At 37.6% G+C, this 16,270-nt stretch overlaps 1 protein-coding gene across 1 annotated transcript in view; it reads left to right on the top strand.

Annotated features, from left to right (window-relative positions):
• Positions 1 to 16,270, top strand: part of LOC145672417 (uncharacterized) — a 572,617-nt gene that overhangs the window by 416,699 nt on the left and 139,648 nt on the right. The window contains exon 4 of the mRNA XM_081741570.1: positions 9,141 to 9,392. Coding sequence (XP_081597696.1) covers positions 9,141 to 9,392 — 252 coding nt within the window. The remainder of the gene's footprint in view (positions 1 to 9,140; positions 9,393 to 16,270) is intronic.

Raw genomic sequence — 16,270 nt, 5'->3', positions numbered from 1 at the left:
TAACAATATGGCCTATATAACGCGGAAGTTCAACGCCGCATTCACGAAAACTCTCCAACGGCGTCTGTCACTGGCGGTGTTAGCTTTTTAAATCGGGGGGGGGGGGGGCGGATGAATCAAACTCAAAATCCTCTTTCAGACAAAAGTTATATACCCCAAAGTAGTATAGTTATAGTTTCTTTAAATATATTTGACTAAAATCTGGGGGGACGCGATCCCTCGCTAACGACGCCTGTGCTTCTGTCATTAGCCAACTGGATCCACATTCTAGTTTGTATTCGGGGTCACGGTGACTCAGAGGTTAAGCGTTCATCTTTGGTGCATGGGGCCCTTGGTTCGATCGTAGCTTGCACCAAGTGAGCTTTGTGGTGGACAAACACAGTGTAGGTGTGTTATCTCGGGTTTCTCCCGTTTCCTTCCACTTTATTCATCCTTTAGCCTAGCCGGTATAACCGTTGGACGTAAAACTTAAAAATTCTATTTCATTTTTCTAATCTGTATTCTTATTTCTGTTAGATCCGTCTTAATATTGTCCTCCCATCTACGTCTAAGTCTTCCTAATGGACGTTTTTCTATTGGATTTCCAATTAAAACTTTGAAAGCGTTCCTCGTAAACTTATCCTGTCAAATTTATTATAAAATTTATTGGAATAACTTTTATTTCGTCCTTCTGTTAGTTTGTAACGTGGGTTGCATAGCTTCGTTTCATTCTCAGAGTACCCTTTGAGTTTTCAGATCTCCTAATGGTTTAACCCAGCGTTTCCCAACCGGTGTGCCGCGGCACACTGGTGTGCCGTGAATGGGACACTGGTGTGCCGCGAGGATCGAAACAAAATTATTAATTTTATAGCGATGAAATTGCAAAACGTATTGAAAATTGTATATTTGTGTTACACATTACTATGAATCTACATTCTACAATTTTAAGTTTCATACCGTGGTACTGTTCTGTACATTTCTAATGTTGAAAAAAGTATTTGCTATCATTGTTATGACCATTATTGCTTCTTTATTGTTGCAGACTATTTCGTAACTTTAAAATTTAAAATATCATTCAATCCTTTCGACAAATTACCTATAGTTGTGTTTTAAAAGTAAAAGAAATTTGTTTCTTCGTTCGTTATTTAATGATCTTTCTTCTTAGTAAAAGGTAGGATACATTTTTAAAAAAGAAAGGGTATTTTTAAAAACCTGAATCCAATATTTCATTGCAATTGTTTTCTATTTTTAAATTAGAATAAAAAATAAGCATAATGATTTACCACGGGGAAAAACCAGTGATATAGCTTTCTTCTCTGTGAGAAGGAGATCAATAATCACAGAAAAAATACTACTGTGTTTCATATTTACAAATAATAATATCAATAAGTGTGCCGCGAGAATCCAAGTAACACCCGTAGTGTGCCGCAAGTTGAAAAAGGTTGGGAAACGCTGGTTTAACCTATCGGTTTAATGATAGACATACGGTTATAATAGGCAGGAAAAAGTTTTATGCTAAAATTTACTGCAAAAGTTTATTATTCTCTGTGGATTGACAGTAATAGTTATTTTTTTTTTTTTTTACTTCATTGACAGTGAGTGTGTGAAAAAGCTTAGCAGCTAGTTTTATCCATCCTACACCTATGATTATGCTCCATTACATGAAGCAAGAAAAAAAAATCACCCTAAAATAAGTCAATCAATTTATTCATCAATTACTTAAATAAATCGAGGGTGAGGCTAAATCATGGTTCAGTTTATTTTATATCCTGAGTATTAAATAATGCGGATGGAGGAGAGAATCTAAGATAGAATTAGGTGTTGAAGAGTGAAAGAAGATAGAGATCTATGATAAGGATGCTGATGTTGCATGAAAGAGGAAGGGAAGTAAGAAGAGAAAGTTAAGTCATCCATACTGTGTGTGTGTGTTCTCTCTCAGAGTGAAATTGCTAATAACATCAGCCACATGGAGTGTATATATATATATATATATATATATATATATATATATATATATATATATATATATATATATATATATATATAAAGGGGCTCATCAATATATTGTATTGCCTGCAGGCGGTTGCTGTACTTCTAAAGATGGTTAAGGGGGTAGGTTCTTTGCGGATGAAGAGGGTGTATAAGGGAGGGAAGCGTTGATTACTTACTGGTATCTTCACCGTCGTCGTCGTCTTTGGTGACGTATGTACCTTTAGGGTGTATATTGACTCTAGCACCCCTCCTCCTACCACCTACAGATTCTCTTTTGGAAGTGGTTGCTCTACCACTACGCCAATACGTTTTCGTAGCCAGAAAGGGAAGTACGAATCGTCTTTTCTCTTCGAAGGAAGGAGTTGGAGGGTGTGTACACCGTATGTATTGGATTGCGTAGCTTCGATTTATCCTGAGGGTATTGCCTATCCTTTCAGTTTTCTGTTTTAGGGTTAGCCTGTCGTTCTTCCTTTATCAGAAAACTTTATTCAGCGACGAAAATCATGAGTCTTCTGTCTCCTACATTTTATTCTTCCCCCTGTTTCGTTTGATTAGTATAAATACAGATATGAGAATTAAAGGAAGTACCATGTGTGATAATGTCTAGAATCAACATCCACTTGCGATATTTGTGTTATTTCATGCTTTCTTCTATAATAAAATTAATACCACAGAGAGATCTTTTGATCTCTTTCCTCATTATAGCTGAACATATTCAAATTCGACGGTAAATTGAAGAGTATGAAGAAATGGTCCAGTTGCTCCACACGGTAAAGTTCCATTAAGTTCAGATTTCATGGATATGTTCGTCGAATACTTATATCGAAAGTTAATGTTATTAGCGTTTAACAGGGGGGAATTCGACAGAGTTAATGTTAGTAGCGTTTAACGGGGGAAATTAGACACAGTTAATGTTAATAGCGGTTGACGGGGAGAAATTAGACAGAGTAATGTTAGTAGTGTTTAACGGGGGAATAGAGATAATGTTATTAGCATTTAACGGGGGAAAGTTAGACAGAGTTAATGTTAGTAGCGTTTAACGAGGGAAATTAGACACAGTTAATGTTAATAGCGGTTGACGGGGAGAAATTAGACAGAGTTAATGTTAGTAGTGTTTAACGGGGGAATAGAGATAATGTTATTAGCATTTAACGGGGGAAAGTTAGACAGAGTTAATGTTAGTAGCGTTTAACGGGGGAAATTAGACACAGTTAATATTAATAGCGTTTGTCGGGGAGAAAAATTAGACAGAGTTAATGTTAGTAGCGTTAACGGGGGAAAATTAGACAGAGTTACTGTTATTAGCGTTTAATGGAAGGAAAATTGTCTAAAGACGAGACATATACCTACCAATCGAGACATCTGATCAAACTTAACAAAATGATATACGTGAGCGTAAATGCTCGTGTGCAGTTTTCGAGAAAATCGAGACCAAACACAAAAACTGACGCTGTCCAATAACCTGGTTACAAATCTGGGACAGAATTAGAGAGTTGTTGTACTGTGGATGTTAACCCTTTACAAACGGACATAGCATATAAGTACACAGCCGATCGTTCCGTTGAAAAATGGGTGTGGTATATAAACACAACATATAGTCGGAGAAAACAAGTGTGGTTTATGAGCCGCACTTGCGTTTTAATTGCCAAACAAGTCGTTCAATGTATTGCAATATAACAAATATTCACTTCGAAAATTGTTTATTATTATTTTATTTATTCATTTTGTGCCTCTGAAGAAAGCCAGATTTAAAGTAATCATTACTAAAGGGTTAACATTTTTAATGAAATAATAAGCATAGATATGGGAAGTTGAATATATGCCTGAGTATTTATGCAACCTGCTTTCTTGCGGGTTACATAACAATGGGCACAAAACTCTATCTTCTGCAGGTTTCCTCAACTGTTCTATACTTCTTTTCATTCTTATATTCGTCTGATATTTTTTTCTAAACTTATCTTCTTTGTGATGCTACCACGTGGTCAGCTCGCTGGTTGCTATGCGCATGGTTTTGGATTTGATTGTTTATAGGAGTACGTGCCTGGAATACAGATCCAAAAGTTACTCGAGTTCCACTTTCAACTGTACGTCCCGTCTCATTTTCTGTTCTTTTTTTTTTTAATTTAACGTCCTTCAATATGCACCGAGGCTAGGGAAATCGGGTGACAAGATAGGAGGTAATGATAGAATCACGAAAGCGGGAGAAAACTTAAGAACTTCGAGAAAACCACGTGCATGGTGTTTGTCCACCCAAAGACCACTTAGCAGGACCAGGGATCTAACCTGGAATCCCGCTCGTCAGAAGTGAGCGCTCTACCATTGAGCCACTACTCCAGTTTAAAATAGCCTCTTTATTGACAAGGGATGTTAAAATCAGAGCAATTCAATCAATCTCGTGGCTGTGTACTGATTGGTCACTTATCTTTTCTCTGGACACTGTTATTTATCTCTTATCTGGACACTAATTAATCGTCTATATTTTCTCTGGTCACTAGTTGTCATTTGCCTCTTACTTGGATTCTAATTAGTTATCTATCTTTTCCCTGGACATTGATTGTCATTTATCTCATATTTAGACACTAATTAGTCTCTTATCTTTTCTCTGTACCCTGAATCATTCATCTCTTACCTGGGCACTAGTCAGTTGCCTATCTTTTCCCTAGACACTGATTGTCATTTATCTGTTACCTGGACACTAATTAGTTGCCTATTTTTTCTCTGACATTGATTGTCATTTATCTGTTAGCTGGACACTAGTTACCTATCTTTCAGTTTGGACACTGATTGTCATTTATCTCTTACCTGGACTCAAATTAGTCGCCTATCTTTTCCCAGACACAAACTTCCAGTTATCTCCTACTGGTCAATCTTTTCTCTGGATACTGATTGTCACTTATCTCTTAACTGGACACTAATTAGTCGCCTGTCTTTTCCCGGGCGCTGATTAGTACCTACCTGTTCCCTGAACATTTGTTCGAATATTATCACTAGCATCGCATTGTTAACGGGTTGTCTGTTATGTTAGAAGTCACTTTTTAAAGCAGACTCACTATATATTTCTGTATGACCATTCATTACAAACGTTTAAGACCTTTCTGAATCTACTGTACAACGTTGTACCAAAATAGCATGAAAAAAGGTTGTATTTATTTTCTAGCAAGTAGATTCATGACTCAGCGTTTTTCTAACTCCTCACGTGATACTTGTGAACGGTATATTGACTTTCTTCCACTCCCTCTACCTATTCTTGTTTTCTTTACCTTGTTATAGAATAAGATATTAAAAGAAGAACAGTGAAAGTGAATGTGTGGAATGTTCCAATTTCTTAACAGAACTTATTTCTTTTTTTATATTTGTATCTGTCACAGAAAAGCATTGTGTTTCGCCGTTTTCGATCCAATAACGTGTCTGGTGGTTTATACGGAGAGATATCTATTACATTGCTACCTGGAAAAGGAAACTAGTGCGATGTTTTCTTCATACAACCCCATACTCTCTCTCTCTCTCTCTCTTTGACGTATTGGGTGGGGGTGAGGGGAGAGTAAGGGAGACCTTCTTCGTAAGAGCTCTGAAACGGGAAGTGATCGAATTACCTTCTTGATATCTGTCTCTACTTCTTTTATTGGCAGTCTACAATGAGTTCGCTCTATTCTTTTCGTTGCCGCTTTATCTACAACTATTACTACTACTACTACTACTACTTTTACTACTACCAATAATATATTACTACTAGTAGTATTTGTATGTTTCTTTCTCGTAAAAGTTCTTCCTAGTTTCTATAAATCCTTCTCTATATAACCGTCCGTTACTACCCATCTTTTATGCCTGTTCTTACACACTCTTAAATCCTTATTCTTCGCATTTCTTTTTCTTCTTCTTCTTCTTCGTTCTTAGCCTCGTTTCTTTTTCTTCTCTCCATGTCTCCTTAAAAGTCAGTCCCTTTTCTTCATTCTTCTTCTTTCCTATTCGCGAGTTATTGAGCATAATGGAAAACGGTGTCAGATAGTTCCGTGAAAAACGTACAATAGACAAAGGCGCTAGGAAGAAACCAGATTGAAACGGATTTTTTTTTTTTTTTTGAACGTAGAGAAGTCATACACGTGAAAGAGAAAGAAAAAGGAAAAACGAATAACAGGAAAAGGGGGAGAGAAGAAAATGTGGCGGTGAGAGAAGCTGGTAAAGAACTGATTTTATAGTAGAACACTAGAACATAATTTTTCTCCCTTACTGATAGACTTATATAAGACGTATAGTGTTAACAATGATTTGGGGCAGCTTGGAACGTGAACGGTTCTGAATTCGATCCGTGATGAGGACATGTGTGTTGCGAACTTCATGTCGACACCATCGTATAGCCCAAGTACCGAAAAGAACGTTAAATTTAAAAATCCTGACCAAACTTGCAAACTTTGTTTCCGTTTTATTGTTTCATTCATTGTGTATTATTACCGGACATTATCTATACCTAGAATTTTATTAAGTACAAAATCTCAGTGGTAAGCTGTGTGCTTGTGTATTATTACTGGATATTATATATACCTAGAATTTTATTAAGTACATAATCTCAGTGGTAAGCTGTGTGCTTGTGTATTATTACTGGATATTATATATACCTAGAATTTTATTAAGTACATAATCTCAGTGGTAAGCTGTGTGCTTGTGTATTATTACTGGGTATTATATATACCTAGAATTTTATTAAGTACATAATCTCAGTGGTAAGCTGTGTGCTTGTGTATTCTTACTGGATATTATATATACCTAGAATTTTATTAAGTACATAATCTCAGTGGTAAGCTGTGTGCTTGTGTATTCTTACTGGATATTATATATACCTAGAATTTTATTAAGTACATAATCTCAGTGGTAAGCTGTGTGCTTGTGTATTCTTACTGGATATTATATATACCTAGAATTTTATTAAGTACATAATCTCAGTGGTAAGCTGTGTACTTGTGTATTATTACCGATATTATCTATACCTAGAATTTTTTTAAGTGTGTAATCTCCGGTGGTAAGCTGATGTGCTATAGTCGAATGGTCTCAGGTATTAGACTGGTGATCATGAGGCAATAGCGCAGTCTTGGGTTCAACTTCCATCGAAGAACATGGACGTCTTAATTAATGTTTCTGCATTCCTGTCCCTATTGAATCTAGCAGTAATTCAGAAAGCAAGAGTGTCAAATAAGAAATGAAAATATGTTCAGTAGTTTAATTTTGAAAAGAAATTAGCATTCTTGCGTTACTGTCAGAAGGATCTGGATTCTAATCCCATTTCGAGTAAAGTATTTTGCAGTATTTTTCTAAGAGCCTTCTCGGGCTATATGATTGGTGTAGAAGCCTTTGGCGCGTGATAACAGGGTTGGATTTATGGTGGGATCTTAAGTGGTTCGGATCCCACATTAAGCTATAAGTCAATATCTCATATAACCGCGCAGCTGAAAAAGATGCTAAACTGAAATCCAATCAACAAAGCGTCTTTTTCCTAAGGCGACTTCTTTGCATCTTCTGTCGTATTCCTGTTATTGTTATTAATTGGTTAACCCATTTCAATTCAATATTTCTGTGACTCTTATAATCCCTAGCTGTTCTTATTCCTGGCGGGAAAAAGGTTGCTGGAGGATTGTTTATAATCATAGTATGTTGAGCAAAGTATAAACATTAACTTACCTGATGATTCTGTTGTGTATTTTAGGCTACATAAAATATTTAAATTGCAGTTGGCATATTACACTGTCCTTCAACATCCTAAACGTGAGCGTAGTACTGGTATACTTGTATTTAAACTGTCCTTATGCCGGCAATGCTAATGGTACCATGATATCCGGAGCGAAACAATATATATATATATATATATATATATATATATATATATATATATATATATATATATGAAGCAACCATCTGCTCTATCGTATGAATTTTCCGTCATTCGATGGCTCCTAGTTTCACGTTTCTTATGTATAAGACAGATGATTCTTCTTCAATGCACTGTGACATAGTGATATCTCAAAGAAACCACTAGTACTAGTCACTATAACTAAATTCACTTCATGCTGCAATCATCATAAGGCCGAAACTTTAAAAAAAAAATAGTAAATTTTTTTGTGTAAATTGGACTAAATATGTAGAATAGTGTATAGTAATTAAATACAGAAGTGTATAAAAACGAAAGTGGAATATTAAGTGAAACATTTTTCATTTGCATTACATACTTGTATGCTTTCCCACAATGTCACAAAATTCAGGATATTTTTCCAGATATATTTATGGGTTTTCAAAATGATGTACTTGCTCAAAATTTATCTATATTCACGTGTGTAGTGTTTTGGAGCTTAATGAAATTTTTATGTTTATAATTTGTAAAACAGCAAATTTGCGTTTTTTAAAAAACAAATAACATTCAAATCTGTCTACACAGTGGTAGCATCGCGTTTAAATACTATCGGGCTCAAAGTACTTGTACACGTTTCAATATCCTTGTCGCTTATACCCTTTCCTCACCATGCAATTTTTGTACAAACACAACCACAAGAGTGCAATACACGATTCCTGGTTCACATCAAAATAATACGTGACCTTCTTAGATATAGCGTAATCTGCGTTATCTGTTGGCTAGAATATGTACTACATGAGGAAATGCGTTTCGAACTGGCTTCGACATTCGTAACAAGCGAACAAACGTAAAAACAAAACGTGTCGGGCGTTTTCCGACATAACGGAACAGGAAAATGGATGGGTCGGGCAGCATCCGACATGAGTTAAATAGGATTAATGATTCCAGTATGAATTGACATTGCCGAAGTTACCTTCAAATTTGTGAATCAATATTTGATGTAATGAAGCTTCAGGATACATTTTTGGGCAATGAAATATGTTGAAAATAAAACTAATAGTATTTATCGCTAAATCGGAAGGTTCTGAGCAAAATTGTGTAGTACTGACTTTCACTACATCGTCAGTATTTTAGTACTGTGAACTAATTTACTACTGTGATGATATTTTTAAAATATTGATTTATAATAATTCCTGTCTCTTTGCATCAATAGCAGACACTTTAGTTGATTTATATGTGTGGTTTGGTAACCACTTAACGAATTTGTTGTGTTTGTAGTTTCTCATTCTTTTCCCTGCAACTGACTAATGATATAATTTTCTTCTCTTTCCAGCGTTCTGCGATTCGGAGGACACTTTGGACAAAGCCTGCGCCCAGATCACGGGCGACGCCATCTTGTTTTCCATGTTTCGTGCCGATGCAGATCCAGTGGGATGTCCATTTAAAGGATCGTTCACCTTTACCTACAGCAGAGGCTCGGGAGAATGTAGGTACCCTGTGTCACGAATAGACCCCTGCACAGAGCAGTCTCATCTCCTGTTGCGGTACCAAGCTTGTCCGGATGTTAGTGGAACAGAGAGCACAGGTGAGCCTTGATTTTGTAATTTTTTTTTTTGTTGTTTATTCCTTGTTGAAGTTTACCGTTTCTTTTCAGCACCGAGGATATTTAAGATGTAGCTCTACAGTTTAAGGTTAAGTCCGAATCGAGTTGTCGTTTCTTACGCTTTATCACAAGTTTAATTTTTTTCTGAAACGTTATACGTTTTCATTTTAATAGTGAAATGATTTCTTTGGTTTTCTATAAATACCTGTAAATAAATAAATAAGGTAACCCTCGATACTTTTAAAAGCCAGTGCGAAAAGCAAGTTAATTAGAGGGACTTATTTCTCACTCATTGTTCATACAATCAAACGATGTAATTTGGTATTCAGTGAGAGAATGTAATAGGTTATATTTTTATCTCCGTTTTAGCCGATACCCGATCCTTATATATAGGACTAATTTGGTTTTAACCTCTTAGCCTTTGTCTGTTAACGCCGTCTCGATCATATCGCAGTTTTGATCGATCGTGGCACATTAGCCTTCGTCTCTCAACGTCCTCTCGCTCATATCGAAGCTTAATCGTTCGTTGTTCTAGCATCTTAGCCTTCGTCTGTCAACACCGTCTCAATCATATCGAAGTTTTACTCGATCGTGGTTTTAGCATCTCAGCCTTCGTCTGTTAGCGCCATCTCGATCATATCGCAGGTTTGATCGATCGTAGTTTCAAGATCTTGGCCTTCGTATGTCAATACCGTCTCGATCATATCGAAGTTTTAATCGGTCGTTGTGTTAGCATCTTAGCCTTCGTCTGTCAGCACCATCTCGATCATATTGCAGTTTTACTCGATCGTGGTTTTAGCATCTTAGCCTTCATCTGTCAGCACCATCTCGATCATATCGCAGGTTTGATCGATCGTGGTTTTAAGATCTTAGCCTTCGTATGTCAATACCGTCTCGATCATATTGCAGTTTTAATCGGTCGTTGTGTTAGCATCTTAGCCTTCGTCTGTCAGCACCATCTCGATCATATCGCAGTTTTACTCGATCGTGGTTTTAGCATCTTATCCTTCATCTGACAGCACCATCTCGATCATATCGCAGTTTTAATCGATCGTGATTTTAAGATCTTAGCCTTCGTATGTCGATACCGTCTCGATCATATCGAAGTTTTAATCGGTCGTTGTGTTAGCATCTTAGCCTTCGTCTGTCAACACCATCTCAATCATATCGAGATTTTACCCGATCGTGGTTTTAGCATCTTAGCCTTCGTCTGCCAGCACCATCTCGATCATATCGCAGTTTTAATCGATCGTGATTTTAAGATCTTAGCCTTCGTATGTCGATACCGTCTCGATCATATCGAAGTTTTAATCGGTCGTTGTGTTAGCATCTTAGCCTTCGTCTGTCAACACCATCTCAATCATATCGAAGTTTTACCCGATCGTGGTTTTAGCATCTTAGCCTTCGTCTGCCAACACCATCTTGATCATATCGCAGTTTTAATCGATCGTTGTTTTAGGATTTTAGCCTTCGTCTGTTAACAAAATAACTTTATTGGATCACCATCAGATTTCAGCAGTATTATGTAAAAGGTAAGAAGTGAAGAATTGCATTTGTTTACGGAAGTAATGTTCAAACTGGGAGTGGTAAAAGTAAACCTTTGCGGTCTCAGTATTGGTCGCTATAGAGCAAAAACAGTAATAGATACGAGAAACGGTGTTTTTGGAGTCTATTAGCGTTCTAAGAATAAATAACTTTTTTCTTAACCCTCTGTTCAGATCGGAACTGACAGAAACCAACCTCTTCCGGCTTTGATCGAGTTAAAACGGTTATAGAAAGCGGGAATTAGTTTTCAGCAAACCATTAAGGGACTCAGAAAATTATTCCCATCTCCATTCTTATCTCTCAACTAGAACCACAAGTGGTTGAAGTTTACTGCCTATTTCTCTTTTACTAATGAGAAAATATCACGTCATAGTAATCCAACTCCTTCACGTATGTAAAAGAGACACTGGTATTAGTTAGAAGACGACGCTGCTCTTAAGAGTCCACATCACGGCGAAATTAAAATACCGCTAATTTTACAGTAATTATGTGATATCTTCAAATAGATAAAAGATAATCCAAATGTGGAACAACAGCGCCCTGGACAATATTATTTTAAATAAGATACCGTTATCACGACTCACTTATCTGCTTTCGATTTCCAGCCATTTAGAAAATCGGCATTTATTTTCGCGTTTCTAAATGACTGCAAACGGAAAACTAATAGCTGACTCGTACTAATGATACCTCATGCAAAATAATATTGTCTAGGGCGCACTTGTTCCACATTTCGATTATCTTTTATCTATTTGAAGATATCACATAATTACTGTAAAATTAGCGGTATTTTAATTTCACAGTGATTAGGCCTCTTTACGCTATTGTGAGGTCCTGGACTTCTCATGCCATTACATTGTCAAAAATGTTTGTAGATCAAGTTGTCTGAGCACCACTAGAGGTTAGTATATCTTCAGCATTTCTTTTATATTTCTTCAGTTACATTATATTTCTCTCTTCCTTGCTTCCTTTCTTTTGGAATGTCCTTTTTTATTTCTTTTTCATTCTTTCGTGCCTCCGCATGAGCCTCTTATATTTTTTCTTTTCTTTTTTTTTTAATGGAAGGTCTCCATCTCGAAGCCGTGTATAATGAAATTACAAGCATCTGTTCTGAAACCCTTTTATCTTCAATTAGGGCTACTTCACTTGGGGTTGGAAGAAGAACCATTTGCTCTTTGCAGTGTTAGAAGAACTTGGTCCGTTGTCTTAGTAACCGCGAGCCGTAATTGTTTCACGAAGTTGGACATCCTCTTTCTCTCTCTCTATCTCTTACACTAAGATCTGCCATTTTGGGATCCTCTTAACTTTATAGTTCAGTGGCTTTTGCTTCTTTTTCTTCGTCCTTTCATTCTTCTTCTTCTTTTTCACGCTTGTGTCTGTCTGTCTGTCCATCTCTTTCTCTCTGTCTTTCTCTAAGTGCGATTGTTGGAATGTGTGTTCTTCCGCTGGTCGAACAGAAGAAATTCCGAAGTGGCGACGTCGTTATTGTTGCGAAGAGTGTATTAGAGAGTCTTGTAGTACAAAAGTGATTAAAATACTTTCACAGAATCTAGCAGTGTGGATTGTTGTTTGTCAGTTAATGTAAATGTACCTGGGTTCTTGTAATTGTTGTTGCTGTGTACAGAAATACGTAAACTTAGGACCAGTTTTACTTCAGTTGCAAAATCCAACAGACTATATTCAAGCATCAAAACAACTTACTAACTCTACAACCTATGGAACCCGAAGGATCAATGGCGCGTTTACAAAAGCTTTTCATTGACTTCTTTCTGTCTTTAGGCAACTTGATCCAGTTTCTACTTTGTATTCCTATTTCTGCGAGATCCATCTTAATGTTGTCCTCCCATCTGCGCCTAGGTCTTCCTAATGGTCGTTTTCCTATTGGACTTCCCGTTAAACCTTTGAAAGCGTTACTACTTTCTTCCATTCTAGCTACATGACCACCCACCTGAGCCTCCTAGACTTGAAGACCCTAATAATGTTTGTAAACGTGTAAATTATGTAGTTCTTCGTTTCTCCATTCTTCATTCTCCTTTTTCTTGGGGCCGAATATTTGTCTCAGGATCTTGTTCTCATATACTTTCAGTCATAAGAATAAATGGTAACTGATAATGTTGCACAGGTGACGAGACAAGCAAAAAGGTATTTTCATCTCGTAAGTATTTCTAGAACTGTCGTCTCGCCTCGATCCTAGAAAAATTCTTTTTTCGTCTCATCTCGATCCTAGAAAAAATTCTTTTTCGTCTCGTCTCTATCCTAGAAAAATTCTTTTTTCGTCTCGCCTCGATCCTAGAAAAATTATTTTTCGTCTCGTCTCGATCCTAGAAAAAATCTTTTTCGTCTCGTCTCGATCCTAGAAAAATTCTTTTTCGTCTCGCCTCGATCCTAGAAAAAAATCTTTTTCGTCTCGTCTCGATCCTAGAATAATTCTTTTTCAGCTCGTCTCGATTCTTGCAAACGCTTTTTATGGCTTGTAAATTTTTGTACAAAATTTTTGCTTTGACTTTTTCTTAATATCATTTAGAAATTACTTTAATCCTTCTGTTTCACAAGAGGTACATGAAGAGTGTGTGATGTAACGACGTCACCATCTTCATAGATATTCTGCCCTTATTGGCAGGTCACTTGCCGCAGCTGAGAAGTCCACAGTTCTCCACGTATGATCTTTCAGCTTATATATAGTCCATTCATTCTAGCCTTCTTCGCCCTTTCCCTTTCTTTCCTGCCACCACAGCGCCTAGCACGTCCCTCATGATACAATTTCTTTTTTTAGGGAATATTCCAACCAGTTTCTCTTCCTCTTCTCAATAATATCGAAAAATGTTCTTTTCTCCTTCACCATTTCTAACACCCTCTCATTCGTTTTCTGCTCGACCCAACGAATTCTTTCTATTCTTCTCCACACTCACATTTGGAAAGCTTCCAGTCGTTTTTCATCACTTTTGTGCAATGTCCACGTTTCGGCCCCATACAGTATAACAATCCACACAACGCATTTTATAAGTATTCTTCTCAACTCTTTATTCAAGGTCCCATAAAACATACTTTTCTTCTTTCTAAAGGCTCTTTCGCCATTCCTATCCTTGCTTTTATTTCACGTTCACATTTCCTGTCATTAGTAAAAAATGGGATACGGACAAAATCTCGCGGCCGAAACATCGCCGCCCAAAATCTCGCCGGCCAAAACCTCGCGGGACAAAATCTCGCCGGGCCAAAACCTCGCGTGGCCAAAACCTCGCCGCCCAAAACCTCGCGGGACAAAATCTCGCAGGGCCAAAACCTCGCGTGGCCAAAACCTCGCGTGGCCAAAACCTCGCCGCCCAAAACCTCGCCGCCCAAAACCTCGCGGGACAAAATCTCGCCGGGCCAAAACCTCGCGTTGCCAAAACCTCGCCGCCCAAAATTTCGCCGGGCCAAAACCTCGCCACCCAAAACCTCGCGTGGCCAAAACCTCGCCGCGAATGAAACTTTTCTTTAAAATTTATCCAATGAGTTTCTTAATATGCAATTCCACATTACAAATAATAATAATAATAATAATAATAATAATAATAATAATAATAATAATAAGAAGAAGAAGAAGAAGAAGAAGAAGAAGAAGAAGATACAAAAACATCGTGTGCATGGGCTTTCTCGGGTTATTCTCATTTCCTCCCACTTTCTTTATTCGATCATTTCCTTCATCCTGGTCATCTACGTCTCCTTTAACCTACAGGACATAATCAAGGGACTTCGTAAAAAATCATATATTATTTCATACTTTCATAAATATTATTAGATTTTTGTTGAAATTTTAAGTTTTTGGATGCTCCAAAGTTCACGAAACTAACCCCGTTAGTTGTCATTGCTTTCCTTATGCAGACTTTCTTTCCCTATAACCAGTTTAAAAACATCCTGTCTCCCTATCTTCACATTGAAATCCTCTAATACAGAAATAGAATTTTCATATGGTATCGCGAGACTTGGTCAAATACCCGTGATACTTTTTCTGAAACAGAATCTTTTATACCGTCATCCTTATCATCTGTTGGAACATTTACATTTTGGTCAGGCGAGATTTTGGGTATGGCGATATTTTGGGGCGCGAGGTTTTGGCAAGGCGAGGTTTTGGCCCGGCGAGATTTTGGCCCGCGAGGTTTTGGGCGGCGGGGTTTTGGCCAGGCGGGGTTTTGGCCCGGCGAGGTTTTGGGCGGCAAGGTTTTGGCCAGGCGAGGTTTCGGCCCGGCGAGATTTTGGGCCGCGAGATTTTGGGAGGCGAGATTTTGGCCAGGCGAGGTTTTGGTCCGCGAGGTTGTCGCCGCGAGGTTTTGTACCCAAACCGTAAAAAATACCACTAACGTATCAGAATCTACTCACCTGTTCTATTTTCTCCCTCATATTTTTATATTTGACACCGACCGCTTTGTTCCAATCATCATGCCTTTTGTCTTTCTCAACATTTATTTTCATCCCACATTCTTCACAGCCCTCCTTCAAGTTTTCTAACATCTTATTGATTTTTTTCTTCAGATTCTGCAACAGGCGCCCTATCATCTGTAAATCTTATACATCTGCATCTAAACTATTTTTTTAGTGGAGTATATTATGTAATGACTTGCATATATATATATAAACGTTGATTCGCTAATGCTCTCGTCTTTGGTGCAAGCGGTCCTGGGTTCGATTCCCGATGGGGACACACGGTTCGAAAAGTGTAAAATCTTTCAGACCAGCCATTCTTTGTGAGGTTTTCCTGCGTTTTCCTCATTCGCACCAGCTAATTGCCGGGATGGTATCTATCAAATAGGTTCTAGGCCGCTTCCTTACTTCCCCAATCCTTTCTTCCTTCCCTTTTTTTCGGGTAGTGTGATCGTGGATGGACGTCATCCCTCATACGTTGAGTTGATTTTGAGTTTAACGTCTCTTTCAGCAGCGAGGCTCTATGACTTACTGATTAACATAGAATCCGAACCACATGAGCTCCTACCGGGAGTCGAACCTGAGTCTCCCACGCCAAAGGCGCATACGCTAACTGCTTAGCCATGTAGGAAATATCCCGATATGTGACGGGCTAACATGGTCATATATACCGAAAGCCCAGAAATCTAATCCTGATCCCTAATCTTATAAATGTTGATAAATGCTCTTCATTGTGTTTATGTAATAAATTTATGGATTTTATTCTATGATTCATGTGACACTAAAACACGTGTTTGAAATCTAAGACTTGGTTGAACTAGTATTGCTTACGAAACTCGAGAAGCTTGTCTCGTCTCAATTTTGAAAATGTACTTCTCGTCTCAAGGACAAAGCTAATAGCAAACAATTAAGACTCTATT

The sequence above is a fragment of the Thermobia domestica genome, chromosome 16, assembly GCF_964235325.1.
Source record: "Thermobia domestica chromosome 16, izTheDome1.hap1.1, whole genome shotgun sequence".
NCBI lineage: Eukaryota > Metazoa > Arthropoda > Insecta > Zygentoma > Lepismatidae > Thermobia > Thermobia domestica.
This window is presented reverse-complemented; position numbering and strand designations above follow the sequence as displayed.